Raw genomic sequence first — 21,884 nt, forward strand, 5'->3', positions numbered from 1 at the left:
CCTGAAAAAAAAAATTTTTTATATCATGATTTTCTAAGATTATTTCTTTATTCATGAAAGATACAGAGAGACACACAGACATAGGTAGAGGGAGAAGCAGACTCCCTATGGGGAGCCTAATGCAGGACTCAATCCCAGGACCCCAGGATCACGACCAGAGTCAAAGGCACATGCTCAACTACTGAGCCACCCAGGTGTCCCATCACCTTGGTCTTCAAGCGGTCTTCTAACTTCTCTCCTAGTCTTCATTTTGTTTGCCCTTAACATGTCTAGCTCCTTTCACCCCACTTCTTCTCTGCATTTGCCCCCAGTATTCCTTGCCTTCCACCCTCATCCATGGGCCTTGCCCATACATATTGATCTGCTCTTCACTGCCTCTAGCTGATTAACTTCAACTGGGAATGGGAGCACTAGAAGTGGCCCAGAAAACTTGGGAGTTCATTTCCTAGAGCAGCACCAACTTTGTCGATTGGGACTAGATCTGGGTCTAGCTGGACTACTTCCAGAAACCCCTCAGATGCCTCTTGGTCATAAGTATTATCACCCTTGATTTCCAGATGAGAAAATACTAGAGCTCTAAGTGGTGTAGGGACTTTCCCAAGGTGAACAGCAGAACCAGGATTCCAACCTTGTGTTCTTTCCACTACAATGTAATGAGATTCGAATATTGGAGCTGCCATTTTTTTTTTGGAGCTGCCATTTTTATCACTTCTCTAGACACTTTCTCGAAATCCCAGTGCTATATGGTTAATAGGAGACGATCTGCTTAGTTCATTAGAAGTTATCCCAAGGGCTCTTTAGGAGGATGGCCCAGTACTGGCACCATCTTGTCATTTCCTAATGGTAGTTTATTGCCTGTATCTCCAGTTTTCTTTTGGATAGGAGTACAACCATCATGGGAGCAATTTAATAAAGTGACAGCAATCCATTTAAAATGAGGAATTTATTTATTGCTTAAAGAACACAGACCAGAAAACCTTAACAGTACAGCAGAAAAAAACAAACCCATCCAGGGTTTTTAAGGGAGTCTTCATAGGCATCACAGGCATCTGATTTTTCCTAATCTTTTCTGGTGGGGATTTCAATGAAGAGGCTCAGAATATAGATAACAGCTCAAAATTTCATCTCTGCTCTAACTATTCTCTTAGCTGGCAAATAATAACCAGACACAACTTATAAACACAACAGAACAAAGCTAACAGCAGCAAGAAATCATCCCTGAGCAGGAAAGCAGCCCCTATCACCTAAACAGAGACAGGACACAACCTAGTGCTAACTGCTGCGAGGTAGGCACTTAATTCACTGTGGCAGGTCCTAGCCTTTGGGATCTTTGTATCTTTGTAGAAAAGATTCTTTTTGTGTCTTAGGAAATATTTAAAATTTATAGGAAAAGGGAACTGGAAACATATTCAAACCAGCTATATAGCCTTCAGGCTAGAGTGTCTTTGGCAAGCATGGCTGAATCATTTGATGGCATCAACACAACAGAAGCAATATAAGCAATTCTCAAATTGATAAAGAGAAGCAAAGTTCCATATTGAAGTTGGGTTTTTAGGTCTACTATGTTTTTATATTCTGTCCCTTTCTACACAACCCTAAACTTCAGATATGACTAGAAAACAAAAGTTCAGATAAACAAATACAAATGACTCAAAAAAAGGGTCAGAAACACATACAATTTCATCCAGTCTTCAGGCTGGATAGTGAATCCAACGTTCCTGCGCCAGGGCGAAGGCTCTCTCACTTCTCCAAAAAACATTTCAATTGTTCCCGTAGGGAAATGAGCTGTAGGGAGAGGTGGAAAAACATGAAAAATTCATCCAAAATCTTAAGTTCCATTACTTGACCTAGAATTTACTTGAATGAGCCAAAGAGAACTACTGTAATTTGGTATTTATAGGGTTATCTTCGTCTTGCAGTGTTCCAAAGAACAGTGCCATGGTAAGTCGAGTGCTGCATGCTGCTTTCTTTTATGGTGCCAAACTTATAAAAGGAAGCTTTAAAATTGAATATGCTTAAAAATTCAACATGCTTGTTGTTAAGACTTTGTGCTTCTGGGAAAAGCGTACAGAGGGATCACTGTAGCCACATTTGAAGAATATAAAGCAGCTGGGATAGCCTTCACTCCCACGGAACACACCAGATCTTAAACCAAGTCTTAGCTGCTGCTTCTTGCCATGTTATGCTAGATACTTAGAAACCGAGCCGGAGACCTGACCAGTCAGGAGTCCTGATGATGTTCTACTTATTCTGATTCTTTCTAAGTCAGAAGTCCTGAACCTTTTGTGATGTAGGATTTAATTTCTTTTTTACTTGAAATGGCAAAGTGACCAATAACATTAAGAGAGACATTACTATCTTTGGGACAAAGATTGTTTCTGAGTGTTACTCAATTTAGGTCACTCTGTACCAGTGTAAATTTTCATTCTGTGAAAATGAAAGGACAGAGCATTATAAAATGATTCTATGCTGCACATAACCTACCAAACTACCAGAATTGCTTACTACAGTAATTTAGAGGCTCTTTACCCTCATATGCTGATGTGATATCAACTGCTGCATGCTCCAGTTCTTTCCCCCTTACAGGCTCTTCCTCTCACCACCTCCAGGTTCAGACTTCTGGCTAAACAGTCGACCTAACTCATCTAAGCCTCACAGCTTCAATGATCGGTTCTCTGCATGAGCCAACCTCTACTCTTCCATTTTCAAAAGTACTTCCAAGGCACCATGCTTCCAATTTGACTCATTAGCCTCTCCACCCCCAAACCCCCGCCACCCCTAATAATTCCCTTCCTGTTGTGGTCTGCTAGTGGCATACCATTTACCAGTCACTCCGGCTTCGGACTCCTCCTTGTTCTCCTTTTTGTCCTGTAAACCCAATCAATTGTTAAGCTCTGATTCCTTCTAGCACTCATATCTTCCTCTAGTCTCTCTCCACTCCAATTCCTCCTACCTACTGCTGGCAGAGAAGTCTTCCTGAGTTATTCCCCAGTGAGAAAAGCTTTGATGGCTCATGATGCCTTCCATCAAAAATCTCAACTCTAGCCTGTCAACAGCACCCCTGAGCTATAGTACTTTCTATATAGAATGCCCTCCTTTCCTTATATCTTTATTAAAACCCTACCTTTCAAGGCTCCAGCCAAACATCATTTCTCCACAAAGTCTTCCCTCATCTCTATGGACAAAAGTGACCCCTAATTCCTTTAAATTCCTGTCTCTCTCATGAATCTCTCTCCAGATGGAGGCAGAGACTGGGCTGTAAGTATTTTGTAGCTCCCTGCAGAACCTAGCTTAAGGCGGGCACCCATCTACGCTAAGTGAGCTAACATAAAGGACTGTGAGTGAATAAAGTTTATGGCTACATTTCTGTGTTGGAAGTAGCACTCCCCAATACTACTTAGATGGACGGAAACAAAGATGTTTGGTGGGTCCTAAAGTAATTTGGCATTAACTGTTCATGTGGTTGTTTTAAGTAGTACCTGGTTAAGTGATTTGCTGAGGGGAAGGGAATATACAGAATTCCCCTCGCCTTGCTGGTCTGAGGAGTGGGGATGAGGGATGGTGTCTCCACCTTAAAAGCCCCATGCTAAGCCCATCATCATATGGCCTCCAGTTTCTTTGAAATTGTGATCCTCAGTTTTTTAGGGCTGAAGTCAGCATCCATTTTCTGTACAGCCAGTTGACCCTCACTTATCCCACATTAACCTCTTCTCTTTTCACTCTGTTCATTCTCTCATGGCTTTAAATAATACAGTTGTTCCAGTTAGAAATCTGGCATGCATCCTTAACACTTTCTTCAACACCCACTAATTGATCCAAGTCCCATCAATTCTATCTTTAAATTACATTCTCCCATATATGAATGTTTATGGCAGCATTATTCATGATAGCTAAAAAGGGGAAACACCCAAATGTCCATCAATAGATGAATGGATAAACAAAACATCGTATGTATGGTATGGTATGTACATGCATGCACATGCATGCACGTGCACATAGACACAGACACAGACAGACACACACACCATTGAATATTAGAATATTATTCACCCACAAAATGGAATAAACTACTGATACATGCCATGACATAGACTAACTTTTAAAATATACTAACTGAAAGAACCAGATAGAAAAGACCACATATTATGTGTTTCCTTTAAATAAAATAAGCAGAATAGGGAAAATAGATTAGTAAAAAGTACATTTGTGATTGCCTAGGTCTGGCAGGTGGGAGGAATTCAGAAGAAACAGGGAGTGACTAGTAATGAGTGCAGGTTTCTTTCTGGGGTGATAAAAATGTTCTAAAATTGATTATGGTGATGGTTGCACAATTCTGTGAATATACTAAAAGCCACTGAACTGTCCAATTTAAATGTATGGCATATGAGTTATACCTCAACAAAGCTGTTATAAAAACATTTTTTTTAATTTTTTTTTCATTTATTTATGATAGTCACACACAGAGAGAGAGAGAGAGAGAGGCAGAGACATAGGCAGAGGGAGAAGCAGGCTCCATGCACCGGGAGCCTGACGTGGGATTCGATCCCGGGTCTCCAGGATTGCGCCCTGGGCCAAAGGCAGGCGCTAAACCGCTGCGCCACCCAGGGATCCCTAAAAACATTTTTATTACAGTTAAAAAAATTCTATTCTTCCCATATCCACTGCCACCACCTTAGTTCAGGTGGTCATCACCTCTTATTAGACTACCACACAGCCTCCTAACTGGCCTCCCTGCTTCTAGTCCTGCCTCCCTATAATCCATTCCCCAGATAACAATCAGAGTGATCTTTAAAAAGTGTAAATTAAATGTGACTCTCTTGCTTAAAACTCTTCATGGGTTTCCCACTACACTTAAGACTAAAACTCATCCTCCTTATCATGGCCTGCAAGGGACCATATGCTATGGCCTCTGCCTACTTCTGCAACCTTATGTTAAGTCACTCCCTTCCTTGCTTTAAATACTCCAGAGATCCTCCAAGAGGCCAAGTTCTTCTCCAACGTGGGACCTGGCATATGCTTCACCCAAGAGGCTCTCCATTCCCTCTTCGCCTGGACTTCTCCTGTAGGTCAAAGCTTACATATCGCTTCCTCAAAGAGGCCGCTCATTTTAATTCCATTTAATTCACAACTCTTTTTATACAAATAGCACCGATTTTTTTTCTGCTTCACAGCACTTCGTGACTTGCACTTTTATATTTGTATGATAATTTGCTCACTGCCAATCTTCTGTGGTAGATAGTTAGCTCCATGAGGACAAGCACAATTATCTGTCTTATTCAACACTGTATGGACATCTTGTGCTTTTCACTTAATAGGCATTCAATATCTGTTGAATGATTGAGTTTTCACAAAAATCTTTCCAACCTGCTACCCTCATTTAAAATATTTGGCCGTTACTACTTATGTGAAAGGAACAGCAGAAATGACATTGGAGATGGGGTGAGGGATTCTTTGTATCAAATGTTTTCTGGTTGATTGAAAAACTCACTTCTCACCTGCTCATTTTTTTGTATTTCCTGTAGCTGAAGCTGCTCCAGCATAGACTGTAAATGATTCTGGAAAACAAATTGTATAAATGATGAATGCTGAGTCTCAAGGGAAAAGAGAATCAAGTGAGACAAAGAGTTTGACAAATGGTTTGATAAGAAAATGGTCAGTTGTAACAAAAGAGCGCTCTTTTTAAAGGATTCGGAGTCTAAAAACTGTACCCCCTAACTACAGAGCCATGTCATTTGATTGTATAACCCTACACACAGAATTTTTTTCTTGCCCTAAAATAAATGGTTAGAATGCCTTCATGTTACCTTTTTCTAGTTTTAGCACAAATCCTTTGACTATGGTGAACTATTTAAAAAGCTGGCTTGGAACTGGATGCTGACTCACTCATTTTCCTGCACTAGGTTAGAATATTACTATTACTAACTAGTACTTCATGCAACAGCATAATAATACCATATGGGTGTATCTTTCACAGTGTGCCCGCATCTATTAGATCACTTGGTTATTCTAAAGGACAACACTCTAAACAGGTATCGTTCTATGTCACGTTGCTCCATTTTGATGACTACAGCTCTCCAGAAAATGAAATCTGGCAAGGAATTTTCCAGATGCTTCAGAATTTCCCTTACAATAAAAAAGCATTCAGGGGCAGCTGAGTGGCTCAGTGGTTGAGCGTCTGCCTTCAGCTCAGGTCATGATCCTGGGGTCTTGGGATCGGGTCCCACATCAGGCTCCCTGCGGGTAGCCTGCTTCTCCCTCTGCCTATGTCTCTCCCCCTCTCTGTGTGTCTCTCATGAACAAATAATAAATAAAATCTTTAAAATAAGCATGCAAACATGGCCTAAACATACATTTTCCTTTGGTTGAAATATGTATTAACAAAAATAAAGCAAAATATTTATTTTTCTTCAGGCATGCATCATAACATTTAGAAATGAATTTAGTTAATTTTCTTTTACTGCAATGAATACATTTTGGTACAAACAACAGGATTCAATCTATGTCTTACCACTTGCTGTGGTCCTTGGCAAGTTACTTAACTTTGAATTTCCAATTCCTTATCTATAAAATAGGACTAGTGACAGTACCTGTATTTCAGGAATGTGAGGATGAAATGAGATGATACATGTAAAATGGTTAGCTCTTTATGTGCCTTTCTTATGATAAATGTTCAATATTGGTGATTATTATCTCAGGCCTCCTGGTCTCTTCCCAAAAATGCTTATGTGAGATGATCAAAATTACTCAGGTAAAAGGAATAGGGCTATGTTTTATTAGGGGTTTCTAAGAGGCTCTTTAGGTGTGCAAATGAATAAGAATGCTGCACAGAGACAACATGAGTAGAAACACAAAGATAGAATTTTGAAAGTAAGATATCAGGATATCTTTATCCCAGCCAGCTAGAATTTACCTTGAGCGTCAGGTTTTCCACTTTCATTATGAGATCCTTCTGTCTTTGTGCTTTGCATTGAATCTCTTGGAGCTTTCTCTCCATGTAATGAATCTGCTTCTGAATATCCATGACTAACAGAGATAAACAGAAATTTTATCTAAACAGAGCCTAAACTAGTGGGCCGAGATAAAAAGAAACTAAAACTCCAGTATACATCTCAGCAATAACTTCTCAAACTTAGTCCTGCATCTAACATGTGTTTAGAGTCAATCTTCAGCACTGCCACCCAGTCTGTCTCGCCCTTTTGGTTTTTCCTTTATAACTTACCTACTGAACTGGCTTCTTCCTTTGCCTCATATTGGCCAGATGCAAAGAACCTGGCCTGTAGCTCCCTTTCCAGATCCTTTTCATAATAATCTTCCTCCTCTTCCTCAACTTCATACTCATCACCATAGTTGTCCTTTTCTTCATCCTCCTCATCCTCATCCTCGTCGTCATCATCATCCTCGTCTTCGTCGTTGTCATCGTCGTCGTCATCATCATCATCATCACTGTTACTGCTAGAATCACTGGACATCTCCCGAAGCATACCATATTCTATTGGTTTTAAGGAAGAGAGGAAGGCGAAACTATCTGAATCTTTTATATTTTTTAAAGATTTTATTTATTTATTCATGAGAGACAGAGAGAGTCAGATACACAGGCAGAGGGAGAAGCAGGCTCTTTTGCAGGAGCCCAATGTGGGACTCCATCCTGGACCCCAGAGTCAGGCCCTGAGTCAAAGGCAGACGCTTAACCGCTGAGCCACCCTGGCATCCCTATCTCAATCTTTTCAAATGACTCCCACTCTAGCTGCAATTATCCTCCTTCCCCTCAAATTCACCAGAAACCAATGCATTTTATAAATAATTTTCTTGAAGGAAGATTATTCTCGGGATCCCCGGGTGGCTCAGCGGTTTAGCGCCTGCATTCGGCCCAGGGAGTGATCCTGGAGACCAGGGATCAAGTCCCACATCAGGCTCCCTGCCTGGAGTCTGCTTCTCCCTCTGCCTGTGTCTCTGCCTGCCTCTCTCTCTCTCTCTCTCTTTCTCTCTCTGTGCGTCTGTCATGAATAAATAAATAAAATCTTAAAAAAAGATTATTCTCTTCCCAGAACAATGAGGGAACTAAATGCAAAACACTAACATTCATTCATTCATGTATTCAATGATCAAGACATTTAGAGTATCTAAGAGCCCAGAGGCATTTAGAATACCAGCGATGGATGAAATGACAAAGGCCTCCTTTTTCTGTGATTGGCCAGTGAGTCTATGGAGAATGGCTTTTCACACAGTCAACACCTGTCCTCTCTGAAGCTCTTATTTTGCTGCTATAAACCTACCTGACAAGATATGACCCTGCATATAGTCACTTAGCCCTGGGGACACTGCAAAACCCAGGATGGAGCCTTGGCTTTCAATTTCCTTGGTTTCATCTTCAGCAATGACTTCCCATCCTGAAAGGTAGGGCAATCAAGGAACAAGTACAAAGAAAGGAGAAGGCACAGTTGGAAAGGAAGAGGCACTCTGGCTGAAAATGCTATTTAATTTAGTCCAAATTCTATCTGGATTCCTAGTATGAAGAAGTACCTTATATTGAGTCACGCAAGTAAATACATTTCTATCATGTGAGTTTAGTGTTCCTAGCTAGGAAGTAACATTTCCCCAAATCCTAAGTTCTACACATCAACAATTGCACACAAATACGTGAGGACTTGTCAGCAAGCGCATATGGGCTGGAACAGACAACACAGAAAATATTTAGTATAAAAGGATACGAGCACTGACAGCTTCAGCATCTGAACACAAGAGTCTTTTTACTTCCTTTTCCACATCAGGAGATTCAATGTACTGAACCAAAGTGGGGGAAGGCGGGATACCAGTAAGGTCATTTAACATCCTGTGTTTTCCAGAAATGTCCTTGTCCTACATACAAATGAATTCAAATAATTAGGCTCTTCAATATACATCCAACCAAATTTCTACTTTAAGCAATGCTATTTACGAAAGAATCTTTATACCCACCAGGGTCTAGGGTTTTTGTAGTAAACTTTTTTCCCCATTCAAACAAATTATTTGATACATCTAATCTTTTCAATCTGCAATTCTGTGTTAAAGACCTCTCTCAGAGGCACAACCTTAGGTCTCAGTTATTAATTATTTGCCCTTATCCATATTGGCAAAGAACTACAATTCCTTATTTGTTCTTTAGAAGTAATTTCGCCAGCGATCCAAATTCCCAGGGTTTACTTCTTCATATCTTTATTGTTACAGATTTTCCTATAAAAACTGGGTCTTAGCTACATGTTCTCCTTTAAATACAATTTTAGACAATTATCTCCACAGCAACCAATTCGTCATGCCACAAATAGAAATTAGAACTTTGCAGGGGGGAACAAGCAATTGCAAACAACTGCTGGTAAAAGCAAACACTGGCTTCCAAGAAATGGCTTTTAAAATAAGTATCAGAGAAAAAAGCAGATTGGAATACACAGTCACTAGCCAAATTGTATCTTTTCCTCTAGGAGTTATCACACATTGAACAATGAATCCATTTTTCAATTAATCCAATTCAGTTTACATGTATGGCAGTGGCAGATGAGAAGGAAGGCTTAAAAATAACCTTTATGATTTCTTTGATTGCTTCAAAGTAATAAGCTATTGAGGAAAACATACTAAGGGTAAACAGTAAAGTTATATGATGATTGCTCTACCTCAGGAAAGCTGATTTCTTCAATTTGTTTGAAATCAATGAGCTATGAAATAAAACACAATAAACAGTGAAGTTATATTATGATTTTCTACTTGATTAAAGCTTAAAGAATTCTAAAAGTATTCTTAACTTAGTTTCACATTTAGCAGGCACTCAATAAATGCTGTTGACCAACATTATAAAAGCCAAGGCAACTGTGTTCATAGACTGATTCAACATGGTAAAGCTGTCAATTCTCCCCCAAATTGATCTATATATAGGTTTAATGCAAATCCTACCAAAATTCTAACACGGTTTTCCATAGACATAGTGGGTGGCTCAGTGGTTGAGCATTTGCCTTCGGCTCAGGTCGTGATCCGGGGTCCTGGGTTCGAGTTCTGAATTGGGCTTCCCGCAGGGAGCCTGCTTCTCCCTCTGCCTATGTCTCTCTCTCTGTGCGTTTCCCATGAATAAATTTTTAAAATCTTAAAAAACTTTTTCTAAACTTCAAACTTATTCTAAAATTTATGTGGAAAGGTAAAGGCTCTAGAATGGCTAAAGCAATCTTGACAAAGAAAAATAAAGTAGGAACAGCCTTCCTGGTTTCAAGACTTCTTATATAGCAACACTGTGATATCAGTAGAAGGATCAACATATGGATCAACAGAACAGAATAGGGAAACCAGAAACAGACATGCACGAATATGCCCAAGTGCTTTTTGACAAGGTGCAAAGGCAATACAATGGAGGAAAGATAGTCTTTTAAACAAATATTGCTAGAGCAATTGGATGTGAAAAATGCAAGAAAAAAATGAACCTTGAATTAGGGGCACGTGGGTGGCTCAACTGGTTAAGCATCTGCTTTCAGCTCAGGTCATGATCCTGGGGTCCTGCTCCAAGGGGAGCCTGTTTCTCCCTCTCCCCCGCCCCTCTCCTTACATAGGTGCGTGCTCTCTCTCTCTGTCTCAAATAAATTAATAAAGTATTTTTAAAAACGAACCTTGGACTAAAACCTACACCTTTTACAAAAATTAGCTCAAAAATGGATTGCTGGCTTAAATATAAAATGTAAAATTTTTAGAAAAAAGAAATAGAAAATCCTCAGGATCTGGGCTAGGCAAAGAGTTCTTAAACTTGACACAAAGGGAAGATCCTTAAAAAGAAAAGTCAATACAGTGGACTTAAACAAAAAACTTTCGCTCTTTGAAAGAACCTGCGGAGAAAATGAAAAGATAAGCTATAGACTAGGAGAAAATATTTGCAAATTTCTACATATCTGACAAAGGACTAGTATTTGGAATATTAAAAGAGCTCTTAAAACTCAATAATAAGAAATCCATCTAGAAAATGGGCAAAAGGCATGGACAGATATTTCACTGAAGTGCAATATATGGACGGCAAAAAAACATATGAGAAGATGTTTGACATCATTAACCATCAGGGAAATGCAAATTAATACCACAATGAGATCACTACATATCAGAATGGCTAAAAAAAAAAACCTAGTGACAAATACCTAATTCTGGTGAGGATGCAGAGTAACTGGATCACATGTACACTGCTGGTGCGAATATATAATGTTACAGCGACTTTGGAAATAGTATAGTAGTTTCTTATAAAATTAATCGTTCAAAGGGCACCTACATGGCACAGTAGGTTAAGCATCTGACTTGACTTGGATTCAGGTCATGATCTCAGGGTTGTGAGATCAAGCCCCACATTGGGCTCTGCACTGGGCATGGAACCTGCTTAAGATTCTCTTTCTTGGGGCACCTGGGTGGTGCAGTCATTTGAGCATCCAACCCCTGGTTTTGGCTCAGGTCATGATCTCCTGCATCGTGGGATTGAGCCCAGCATCTGGCTCTGTGCTTAGTTTCTGCTTGAGTCTCTCTCTCCCTCTCCCTCTGCTACTCCCTCTTCCACCTGCACTCCACCTGCTCTCTCCCTCTAAATACATAAAGCTTTTTTAAAAAAAGAGATTCTCTCTCCTTCTGTCCCTCCTCCTCTCTGAAAACTAAACTAAACTAAACTTTCAAGTACCATACGACCCAGCAATTTCACTCCTGGGCATATATCCCAAAGATATGAAAACTTATGTTCACACAAAAACCTGCTTGAAATTTTATTTACAACAGTAGAAAACTGAAAACAACCCAGATGTCCTTCAATGGGTGAACAATTAAACAAGCTGTGGGACATCCATATGACAGAATACTAATCAGCAATGACAGGAATCAGCTATTGACACGTGCAACAACTTGCACAGATCTTCAGGGAACTATGTTGAGTGGGAAAAAAGCCAGTATTAAGGGTTACATATTGCATGATTCCATTTATATGACATTCTGAAAATGACAGCATTACAGAGATGGAGAACATAACAGTGACTGCCAGAGGTTAGAGACTGGGGGAGTGGGGTATAAGGAAGATGAGTGTGACTATAAACGGGCAATGGGGCACCTGGGTGGCTCAGTTGGTTGAGCGTCCGACTCTTTGTTTCGGCTCAGGTCATAATCTCAGGGTCTTGAGATCAAGCCCTGTGCTGGGCTCCACGGTCAGTGGGGAGTCTGCTTGAAGATTTTTTTCCTTCTGCCCCTCCCCCCATTTACTCTCCGTCTAAAATATTTAAAAAATATTTTTAAAAAAGAGCGAGATGAGGGATCCTTGTGGTGACAGAACTACATAGTATTTTGACTGTGTAGGTGCCCACAAACATACACGTGGGATAAAATTGCACAGAACTAAATACACACACAAGTAAAACTGGAGAAATGTGAATAAGATTGGTGAATTATATAATATCAATTTCCTGTTTGTGATAATGAACTGTAGTCTTGCAAAAAGTTACAATGAGGAAAACAGGATAAAGGGGACATGGTATCTCTTTTATTTCTTACAACTGCTTGTGAACCTACAATTATTTCAAAATTAAGTTAATTTAAAAAATAAGCCAAGCCACAATACTCCTATAGCTTGCTCTAGGTTCTACAAGTCTGAGATAAGGTTAGGAATATAACCACAGTTCTCAATTCCCAGGTTCTAGATGGGTTCGCTTTAAAACTAGATCTTGCAATTGAAAACTGAAAACATTAGCAGAAGTTTCAAATTCATGACACATCCAGATCCCTAAATGATCAGGTCTGTTTTTGTTAGTATATAGTCCCAATTGCTACCACACAGTGCCTGGCATTTAGCTCACAATAAATGTTTATCAAACATATAAATGAATGAACAAATTAATCCCCAACTGATTATCTCCCTTTCCTCCCCGCCCATAATCCTCTTCCAATCTACCCACTAGACACGGAAATAGCATGAAACTAACCTTTTTTGTTGTTTTGCGGAACCTTTTCTTTCTGACATTCTTAAGTGGTGGAGTAACTAAAATAAATTCAACATGGTGAAATGCATATATGACTGTTAGTAGTCACATTCTATCTGAATTTGATAAAGAGAAAGGTCATGCTATAAGCCACTGGCATGACATGACCTGTTCCTTTAAAAGTGTCTGGATGCCTAATGAACCAAACACCTAAGTGTGGTAACAGGTCCCTGGATCACAAGTAATTAGGATTTAGCAGATAAATATAGTCAGCCAGAATGAGCAAGGGGCCGGTGACTTACTGCCATGCTTCCAGATATATTTTTTCTGTCTCTCTTTTTCACTTTTCCTAATTGCTTTGAGACCAGTAGAAGTAACTGGTTCTTCCGGAGAAGACTGGAGCTCAGCACCAGGAGTGCACACAAGCATCTAAATTTAACAAAGATAAAGAAGTTGACTTTGGGCCACAAATTTTGGATTATTATGAATCACGATCATCTTTACTACCAGAAATCCTGGAGCATAGAAATAAGGAGACTGTTAACTTGACGTTTCCAGAAAACCAAGTATTAATATACATGCCTATTCGTTCTCTCTGTCTCAGCAGCATTGTATATGGATTCTGGGTTTTGTTTTTGTTTGTTTGTTTTAGTTCAAATTCTTACCACTGCAGAGGAAACATGTTAAAAACAAACATATCTTAGCATTTTGATTTAAAGACAAACAGGAAGTCAACAATTAAGATGATGAAAAGAACAAATATAAATTTCCAGAATTAACAGCATCTTGCTTTAGCAGAAAGTTCAGAAGAAGATCCCAGATCCTCATTTTTTTCAGGTGAAAATCATTACAAATGGCAAACATAAACCTTTTTTATCTAAAAGCTATTTGGATAAAATTAAACAGTCAAAAGTTATGGATCAAACACCAAACCAGAACATGCCTTTGTATTCCTGTGCAATTGAGCTGGAATTAGAAATGATAAGCAGCCATTCACCAAGTGGGAAGGAGCACTGAAAGAGAGTAGGGAGAAAGGGACTCCTCAAAGGGTATAAGGGCTAGTAGATTAAGAAAACTCATCCATACCTGAGAAACATCTGCTGTTTTATAAAAAGTTTTTTTATCAAGAGTTTTCAGACTTCCAATAACACATGGCAAATCAACCAGCTTTGCGGCTAGTGAGATTTCTTCTACCTCAACAATTGCATGACGTCCATCAGCTGAAGAGAGGTAGGAAAAATTAAAGTTAACATCTTCCCAGTGCATTCCTAAGCTTCCTAGGATTTGAGTAATGAAGACTTAAGTGGGACAGACTAGTCTTTCAGCGAAACCTACTATTTCTCATAATGCTAGAATTGTGTATGTAATTAGTAACTTCCCAGAGAAAAGAAGGCAGGGTATATGTTTATGCTGCTCGATCAAAAGCAGCTAAGTTTCTTGTAATCACTGTGAACTAAATGAGGATGAAGTGGTTTCATTCTCCTGAAAGGCAAACTCCATGCTAGCCCATTCATTTTGACACCATTAGAAGCACTCACTTATGTCATTGTACCTGGATATTTTCAAAGGGTCAAGCGAAGAAAGGGTTGATCTCAGAATAGTGCTAGTAAAACTGAAGTTATAATCTCCACAAAGATAAGATTCTACACAATATCCATGCACCGTAGGAATATATATATATTCATATATGGACAACTCTGACTCCTGCCCAGATGTCTCAAATATGAATGTCCTTTTTATTTTATTTTTTTTGAATGTCCTTTTTAACACAAGAGGATTCAAGTGTAATCTTCTAATATTACGTGAAAAAGAAAAATTCAGAATGATGTTGGACATGACTCATTTTGTGTCTTTAATTCTTTAAGGAACCTTTAAAGATATAGACGATTTAAATGTTAGTTGTGCATAAAAATTTTATATGTAAGGAAACATGAGGAGAAAGTTATTATTAGTTACCTTTGGCATTAATGCTGGGGCATTGCAAAGGAGAGTCTCACTCTTCTTTTTGAACTTTTGTTTTATTTAAATTTTCTAACTATGAACTTGTATTACCTTTTTAAAAATGTCAATAAGGGCTACCTGAATGATGGCATTATAGGCCATTTTAAATTTTCTTCTTTATGTACTTCTCTGTATTTAAAACACCTAATAAATATCATTCAAAAGAGAAAGATATGTCACTTTCATAAACAAAGAACAGTACATTCATTTTTCATTCCCCTGGACAGTCAGAAGTCACAAAGTTTGTATGTAGGAGACAAAAATCAGGATACAAATTGCATAGTCAACTCCCATGTTTTTCCTTATACATACTATAATAATTACCTCAAATTACATAATTTCTAGTTCCTTTCCTCAAAAAAGAAGATATGAGAATGAGTTAAGCCTCTCTTAGAGTCTTTCAAGGCAGAGACCATATCCTGTTCTTTGCTACACCCTTAGTATCTAGTATAGTGTCTGGCACATGGCAATCCCATAATAAGCTACTGTTCGATGTATGGTAAATGGATATTAACTACTTACAAGATAAGTCAATTTTTAGTTTATCCTTCATGGCAACACTTCTGGAATGTACTATCTTCCTGACAGTAGATGCATGTTCCTAAAAAGGAGGTAGATTGAAAAATCAGGATGAATTGTCTACTTGGCAACTAATAGATGTGTCACAGACAAGTCCTCTCTTAAATTAAATCTTAAACCTCCCAAATGTTAAGAATAATGCCATGCACTATGACATACTGTGCTCTAAGTCAAGTTGGGGTGAGGCTGACTAACCTCATTGTTGTTTCTTAGCTAGAGTTAATGCCTTTTTCTTTTTTTTTTAATGCCTTTTTCTAGCTCTGCATTCCTGCGTCTCACTGCTGCCCTTCAGTTGTTGCTAAGGAAAGGCTTAGCTGCAGTTTACTGGGTATATTAAGTAGCTCTAATTGGGAAAATACCTTTTTGAAACCTGTTTTTAATATAGCTTTCTTAGACTAAATACTACTTGAATGCAGGTATCAAAGGGAGAAGAGACACTAACACAATGTTAAGATGAGCTTCAAGAGCCTTGCATGGTGATGAATTTGAGGAAATAGTGATGGTCCCCCTTTAATTGCCCCTTTTGAGGTGACAGAAAGGATTTTAGAGGAGTCTTATCTTGGCTGTCCAGTGAACAGACTGTTAGCACCTCTGGTAAGTGACTGAATCCCTCACTGTCACAGCTGTTTGTCAGGAAATCAGCCCACATGATAGGCAGCATGTACAAGATGAAAGAAATTCAGCTAAAAGAGTACACACTAGGATAGGACTGTTTAATAGAACACGATTCCTGGGAAACAAATGTTCTTAGTTTTTATAGCATACCTTAAATAGAAATGCTAGAGAATCCAAGCAGAGCTTATATGCAACTGATGAATTATTGAACACTACATCTGAAACTAATGATGTACTATATGTTGGCTAATTGAATTTAAATTAAAAAAGAAAGGATCCAAGCAGAGCTAATACATATGTACTAAAGATATTTGGTCTGAGATACAAGGGTTTCTTACCAGAGGCAGACGCAATATAAACTGGTTCTCAAGTTCATGAGGAGGTTCATCCTGGGTTTTACTCATCTCTGTTTTTGAGTTCATGAAAGCAAAAACAAAATTGACAGTGACCAAAAACTCATCTTGCTCCCTCTGCTGACCACTTCTGGTAGTACTGGTTACATTATACAAGATCTAGCCCATAATCCTCACTGGAACGATGCCTGCACACCTTGAAGTACCTTATTTGACATAACTTGATTATTTCTAAAAGTCATCTTATATCCCTTCCAATATATATGCACGTTTTCCAAGGATAGCCCAAATTACATGATAACCAATGAAGTAACAGCTGTTAGGAAACATGATTTAGTCGTCTTAATATTCTTAGACCCTTAGGTAAAGGACCACAATTCATCAACACAGTGGTGGCTACTGAAGCAAACTACATGCCTCTATAGGGAAGAGCGCCAACCAAAGGCCAAAATCATCCAAAACCACTGGCAGAAATGTTCTATGATGATTTGAAGAGAACAGCTTAATTTTTAATATTTCATTCACCTTAATGGATTGGTAGGAATTAAGCTAGTGGGAGAGCAGGTAGCTTTTACAACTCTAAAGTCAGCATCAACGGCTCTGAGCTACCTTGGAGAAAAGTCAGGAGTCCCGTTCTTATGGCTAGGCCATCTATATGAGCACATTTAAGTTCACAGAATAAACCCTTTCTTGAAGGGATAATATGAAATATTATAAAACCCAATTAATGAATTCATTATTAACACTTATTGTGTACATTCTGTATGCTAGGAACTTCACTGTGTGCATTTGGTCTGTTATTTCATTTAGTTCTCACAACCACCACTTACTTGAAATACTCCAAAAGTTATTTAAAGGAATCCTAAGATGGATTCCTTTATTTCAAAACAAAACAAAAACAACAACAACAACAAAAAAAACCCAACCTTTTGTAAAGTGAATAATCTCATCAACGTTCATCTTTATTTTTAATCTAATTTTCCACCTATTTGGGATATATCTGTAAGTGGCTTGCATGTTGGATTTTAGGGCTCACACTGCTGAGGAAATTTTTTCTCACAGGGTGGAAAGAAAGTGCTATACATATATGAAACCTGACAAGGTCTTCCTATGCTTTAAGGACATTATGCTATACACCAAGTTATAAAATCTTATACCTTAAATTAGATTAAAATCTCCAGATAGTCACAGCTCCTAATACTTTGTAAACCATTTGAATCTCACTTAAAAGCATTGGAATCATTTTTAAAAACACATACAAGTGAGTCTGAGACCCTATTATGGTGAAATCATTCACCAGTCCTTTAATATGACTTCAGAAACTACCAGAAATGCATAGAAAGCAAGAGAGAGGTCAGCAGTGGAAAAGGAGACACCCAGGATGAGAGAGAGAGATTATTTGTGATAGTCATTTCTTCTCTTCCTGCTTCATAGAATTATATCTATCTATCTATCTATCTATCTATCTAAATACAATACAGAAACTGAACGTAAACATAAGGGAAAAAATTAATTAAAATAAATGAAATTAAAAATCTTGGAGCTGGGCACATTGCTTAACAGAATGAAAAGTAGCAAATACAACATTGAGGGCAGAAATACAGATTATTTGAAGAACTAGCTGCTAGGCAAGATTTTATCAAATCAGAAGTAACCTTCAGATTTTTCTGCAGAACTACAAATAGGGCATTTTTGTTCGTTTCAGTACCTTTCTAGCATCTCCTCTCTTAAAGAATTTAAGAGTCGAAACAATTTCAGAGGAGATGGATAACCCTAGTTGAAATGAGCTTTAATTATTTAAAAATTTGTTACCTTCATTTACCCAATGAACCGGGTTATCGTATTTCTTTTAAGAAAAGGCATCCATTTTTTCCCCAGACACTCTTTGATAAGTAATTAAACTAACAGGACTGCTCTCCACCGTTCACCCCCAGCGCCGCCTCGTTGCAGCGCAATCAAACCTGGCATTAGAATTGTAGCCAGCTAGAGGGTGCCTAACAGCATGCTCCAGGCAGCACAAGTCAGCACAAGCCTAAATTGGTATTTTCTCAAGTTCACAGTCCCTGGCTGCAATCTGGAAGCAATGACCACTCCATCCTTATCCCAGGGGCACTAAGCTTCCAAGGATGAGTCCAGCTCATAGGATTTGATCCAATTTCCCAGGAAAGCTTCTCGCGGGGCCAAGGGTCCCCAGCCTTCGCGCCTCGCTGTCCAGGCGGGCTTGCGGAGCTAAGCGCGGCGCGCGGGAGCGGGGCGCTGACCCGCCGGGGAACCCTCTGACCGCCCGACTCACCCGCGGCTCGGCTGTGTAGCGCCAGGACCGGAAAGGCTGCGCGGGGGGAAGCCGCCTCTCTTCCCTGGGTAGGGGGGCGGGTTCCGGCGAGGGCGTGAGTGGGCTCACGGGCAGCGGGCGTGGAGGCGGGCTGCGGACCCACCGCCTGGCGACAGGTAGGAGCCGCGCGCGCCGCCCCTCCCCGCCTAGCCACGCCTCCGCGGCCGGGGCCAACTGGACCAGCGGGTGGCCTCGAGGCGGCGGCCGGTTCACCGCGTGCCCTGCCGGGCAAGGAAGGCTGGAGGGGCGCTGAGCGCCGCGGGGACCTAACTGAGCAAAGCTTCAAAACAAAGTCCTCTCCTACGGGGCGGGGGGGGGGGGGGGGGCACCTGCGGGGCGGTACACGGTGGTATTTGTAAAAGGGGAGGCACGTTTTGTTTGCTCCTCGAATCCGTTAGGTTTTACCGATTTGTCCCTTGGCAAGGCGACCTCGCCTGGTGACAAACACGCCGCCACGCAAAGCCACTAAATAACTAGACTCCGTGCCCCAAATACTTTAACTTAATGAACTGCTCTCTTCTTGAGCGAGAGACACTACTGTACACCTTTCAGACGGGGACGTGCAAGTGATAAGCACTTATTTCACCTAAAGGGAGTCTCAGTTCAGATAAACTTATGGCGGTTCGCTTCTCTCAAACAATATCCATAACCTATGAGGAAAAATAAATAAATAAAGCCACTTACCTTTCCCTTCCTGTAAGTTTTCCACAGCAGTTGACGTAACAACCTGGCTGCCGCTGTCGGCATCAGCTTGGGTGACATGGTCGCCTGGAGTTTGGGTGTCCGGGCGGCTGGCAGTACTGGCGGCCTGGTCGCCAGCGGTTTCAGCTTCGTTGTCGACCGGAATTTGCGGATCTTGTGAGCTCGTTACTTCTGATGTTGAAGCTGTTGGTGTCGAATCATTTTCTAACGGGCGGGGAGGCGGTACCTCAGGGTGCTCCATGGTCTACGCTCCTTGAGGTTGTAAAATGGCTTCCTGTTTAGTCACGTGAGTTTGAAGCTTCCAGAACTTTCATGAAATGATGTCAAAGGTATCCTCCTTAAAGACGTAGGGATAATATTAAGGGACAGCATGGGTGCCTGTTAGAGATGATAGTGGTGAAATCTCTACTGCCTAATATATATCTAAACTTAATCGTAACGGATAAATATTTTTGGAAGACTAATTATTGTACAATCGTTTCTCCTGAATAAGAAAAACAATTTTTTTTTCATTCAGTGAAGCTAAATTATCAAAGTTTCAGATAGGCAGAATTATTTTGGTCCTTTTTGGAATCCATCCACCGATCTTTATATCAAGGGTTATAATACAAAATAGACCAATGAAACTAATTTTTCATGTAGTACAGCATATTCTTAAAGGCATTTGCATCGCAAAATAAGTCTTTAATAACTCAAAGGAAAAATTCCATTTTTTTGGTAGCTAAAATAGCTGATTGTGTTTTTAATCATATTGACAATGTGAATTATGTAATTAACTTTCCTTGTGATGGCTGCTAGGAAGCTCAGAACCAATTTTGCAGCCCACCTCTAACAACTGTGAACTTTATTTCCATATGCTGATATCTTTTTTCCTAAGATTTTGTTTATTTATTTGAGAAAGAGACAGAGAACAGGAGGGGGGCAGAGGGAGAGGGACAAGCAGACTCCTTGCTGAGCAAGGAGCCTAATTCCAGGTTATATTCTGGAAATCATGACCAGAGCCAAAGGTAGACACTTAACCAACCGAGCCGCCCAGGCACCCTGGTATATGCTGATCTTTCTGTTATCTTAAATAACCATATTCTCTCCCAATCCCCTAATTATTTTTATCTTGTGCAGTAACATTGAAATCTGCTTCAAGACTTTTTTTTTTTTTTTTTTTTGATTTTTAAAAGTAATCTCTATACCCATTGTGAGGCTAGAACTCAGGACCCTGAGGTCAGGAGTCTACTGACTGAGCCAGGCAGGAACCCTTCAGAACTTTAAAAAAAAAAAAAAAGGAATCAGAGGGATGCCTGGCTGGCTCAGTCAGTAGAGTGTGTGACCCTTGATCTTGGAGGTCCGAAGTTCAAGCACCACTTGGGTGTAGTGATTACTTTAAAAACATTAAAAGAGGGATGCCTGGGTGGTTCAGTCAGTTAAGTGTCTGCCTTTAGCTGGGATCATAATCCCAGGGTCCTGGAATCAAGCCCTGCATCAGACTCCCTGCTCAGTGGGGAGTCTGCTTCTCCCTTTCCCTCTGCCACTCTCCCTGCTCATTCTCTCTCTAGCTCTCTCTCAAATAAAATCTTTTAAAAAATATTAAAAGAGTCAGATATAAATAGTATATAAATAAAAATAGTACCCTGACAAAAGTGTCATGGGAACATCCTATAGGTAGAAAGGTACATAGTAACTGCTCACTTAAAATTCAATCATCTAACAGACGTTAATTGAGAATCTCATTGCCAGATTTGATTTTAAATATTTATTAGATCCTTAAAATATGGTAAAAGTTTCATGGAAAGAGACAAAAATTACCCTTAAGATACAGGCATACATTTATGTGATTTTTTTTCCCTTTGTTGCCAGATTTCCAGCCCCTTCTTCAGGAAGAATGGAATGGGATGTGCAAGAAGGCAAAGGGCATGAAAATTGTGGTTTCTCTTGTTGGGAGAGAGCTGATCCAAGATGTGCCACTGATGTACAGATAAAAACGTATCATATACATATTATAATATTGTCAAATACATACAGATATATTTCTGGGCTCTGGTTTGTCATGTTGCTGTCTTTCCAATAAATTCTTCGGGACCCCATCCTCTCCCCCAACTGTGGGTTCGATCAATTTCATCATTATAGCACATACAGTTTCATGTATTCCTTCAACAGAAATTTATTGAGTTATGGGCCAGAAACCATTGGAAGGCTAATAATAGCTAACATTCGTTGAGCACCTTTTAGATGCGTAAGCTCTTTGCTAACCATTTGGTATGCATTATTTCAGTCAACCCTTACAATTGCTCTATGAGTTTGGTGTAACTATGTTCCTGGGTTTTCTTTCCAGATAAGTAAACTGAGATTTGGAAAGGTTAATTA

At 39.7% G+C, this 21,884-nt stretch overlaps 1 protein-coding gene across 3 annotated transcripts; it reads right to left on the minus strand.

Annotated features, from left to right (window-relative positions):
• Positions 1 to 924: 924 nt before the first annotated feature.
• Positions 925 to 19,801, minus strand: TAF7L (TATA-box binding protein associated factor 7 like). 3 transcript variants are annotated; one of them, XM_038587865.1, is made up of 13 exons: positions 19,509 to 19,800; positions 16,478 to 16,545; positions 15,468 to 15,546; positions 14,031 to 14,164; positions 13,247 to 13,373; positions 12,948 to 13,003; positions 9,645 to 9,686; positions 8,709 to 8,856; positions 8,274 to 8,387; positions 7,220 to 7,489; positions 6,911 to 7,023; positions 5,496 to 5,555; positions 925 to 1,785 (listed from the first exon to the last, which is right to left on the minus strand). In XM_038587865.1, exons 1-13 carry the CDS (start codon positions 19,765 to 19,767, stop codon positions 1,741 to 1,743), a joined length of 1,515 nt encoding a protein of 504 aa, XP_038443793.1. In that variant the 5' UTR covers positions 19,768 to 19,800; the 3' UTR covers positions 925 to 1,740. The 3 variants fall into 3 exon arrangements, with proteins under 3 accessions (XP_038443793.1, XP_038443795.1, XP_038443794.1); XM_038587867.1 differs by lacking the exon at positions 19,509 to 19,800 and adding an exon at positions 18,786 to 18,939; XM_038587866.1 differs by lacking the exon at positions 5,496 to 5,555 and having other exon boundaries at positions 19,509 to 19,801.
• Between the last annotated feature and the right edge of the window lie 2,083 nt (positions 19,802 to 21,884).

This window comes from Canis lupus, chromosome X (assembly GCF_011100685.1).
Source record: "Canis lupus familiaris isolate Mischka breed German Shepherd chromosome X, alternate assembly UU_Cfam_GSD_1.0, whole genome shotgun sequence".
Taxonomy (NCBI): domain Eukaryota; kingdom Metazoa; phylum Chordata; class Mammalia; order Carnivora; family Canidae; genus Canis; species Canis lupus.

Coding starts and splice junctions, on each gene's coding strand:
- TAF7L (XM_038587865.1), bottom strand. CDS start 19,767: ATGGAGCACCCTGAGGTACCGCCTCCCCGCCCGTTAGAAAATGATTCG. Junction 16,546..19,508: donor AAACTTACAGGAAGGGAAAG/GTAAGTGGCTTT, acceptor ACTCAAAAACAG/AGATGAGTAAAACCCAGGAT. Junction 8,857..9,644: donor AAGAAATCAGCTTTCCTGAG/GTAGAGCAATCA, acceptor ATTTGTATGTAG/GACAAGGACATTTCTGGAAA.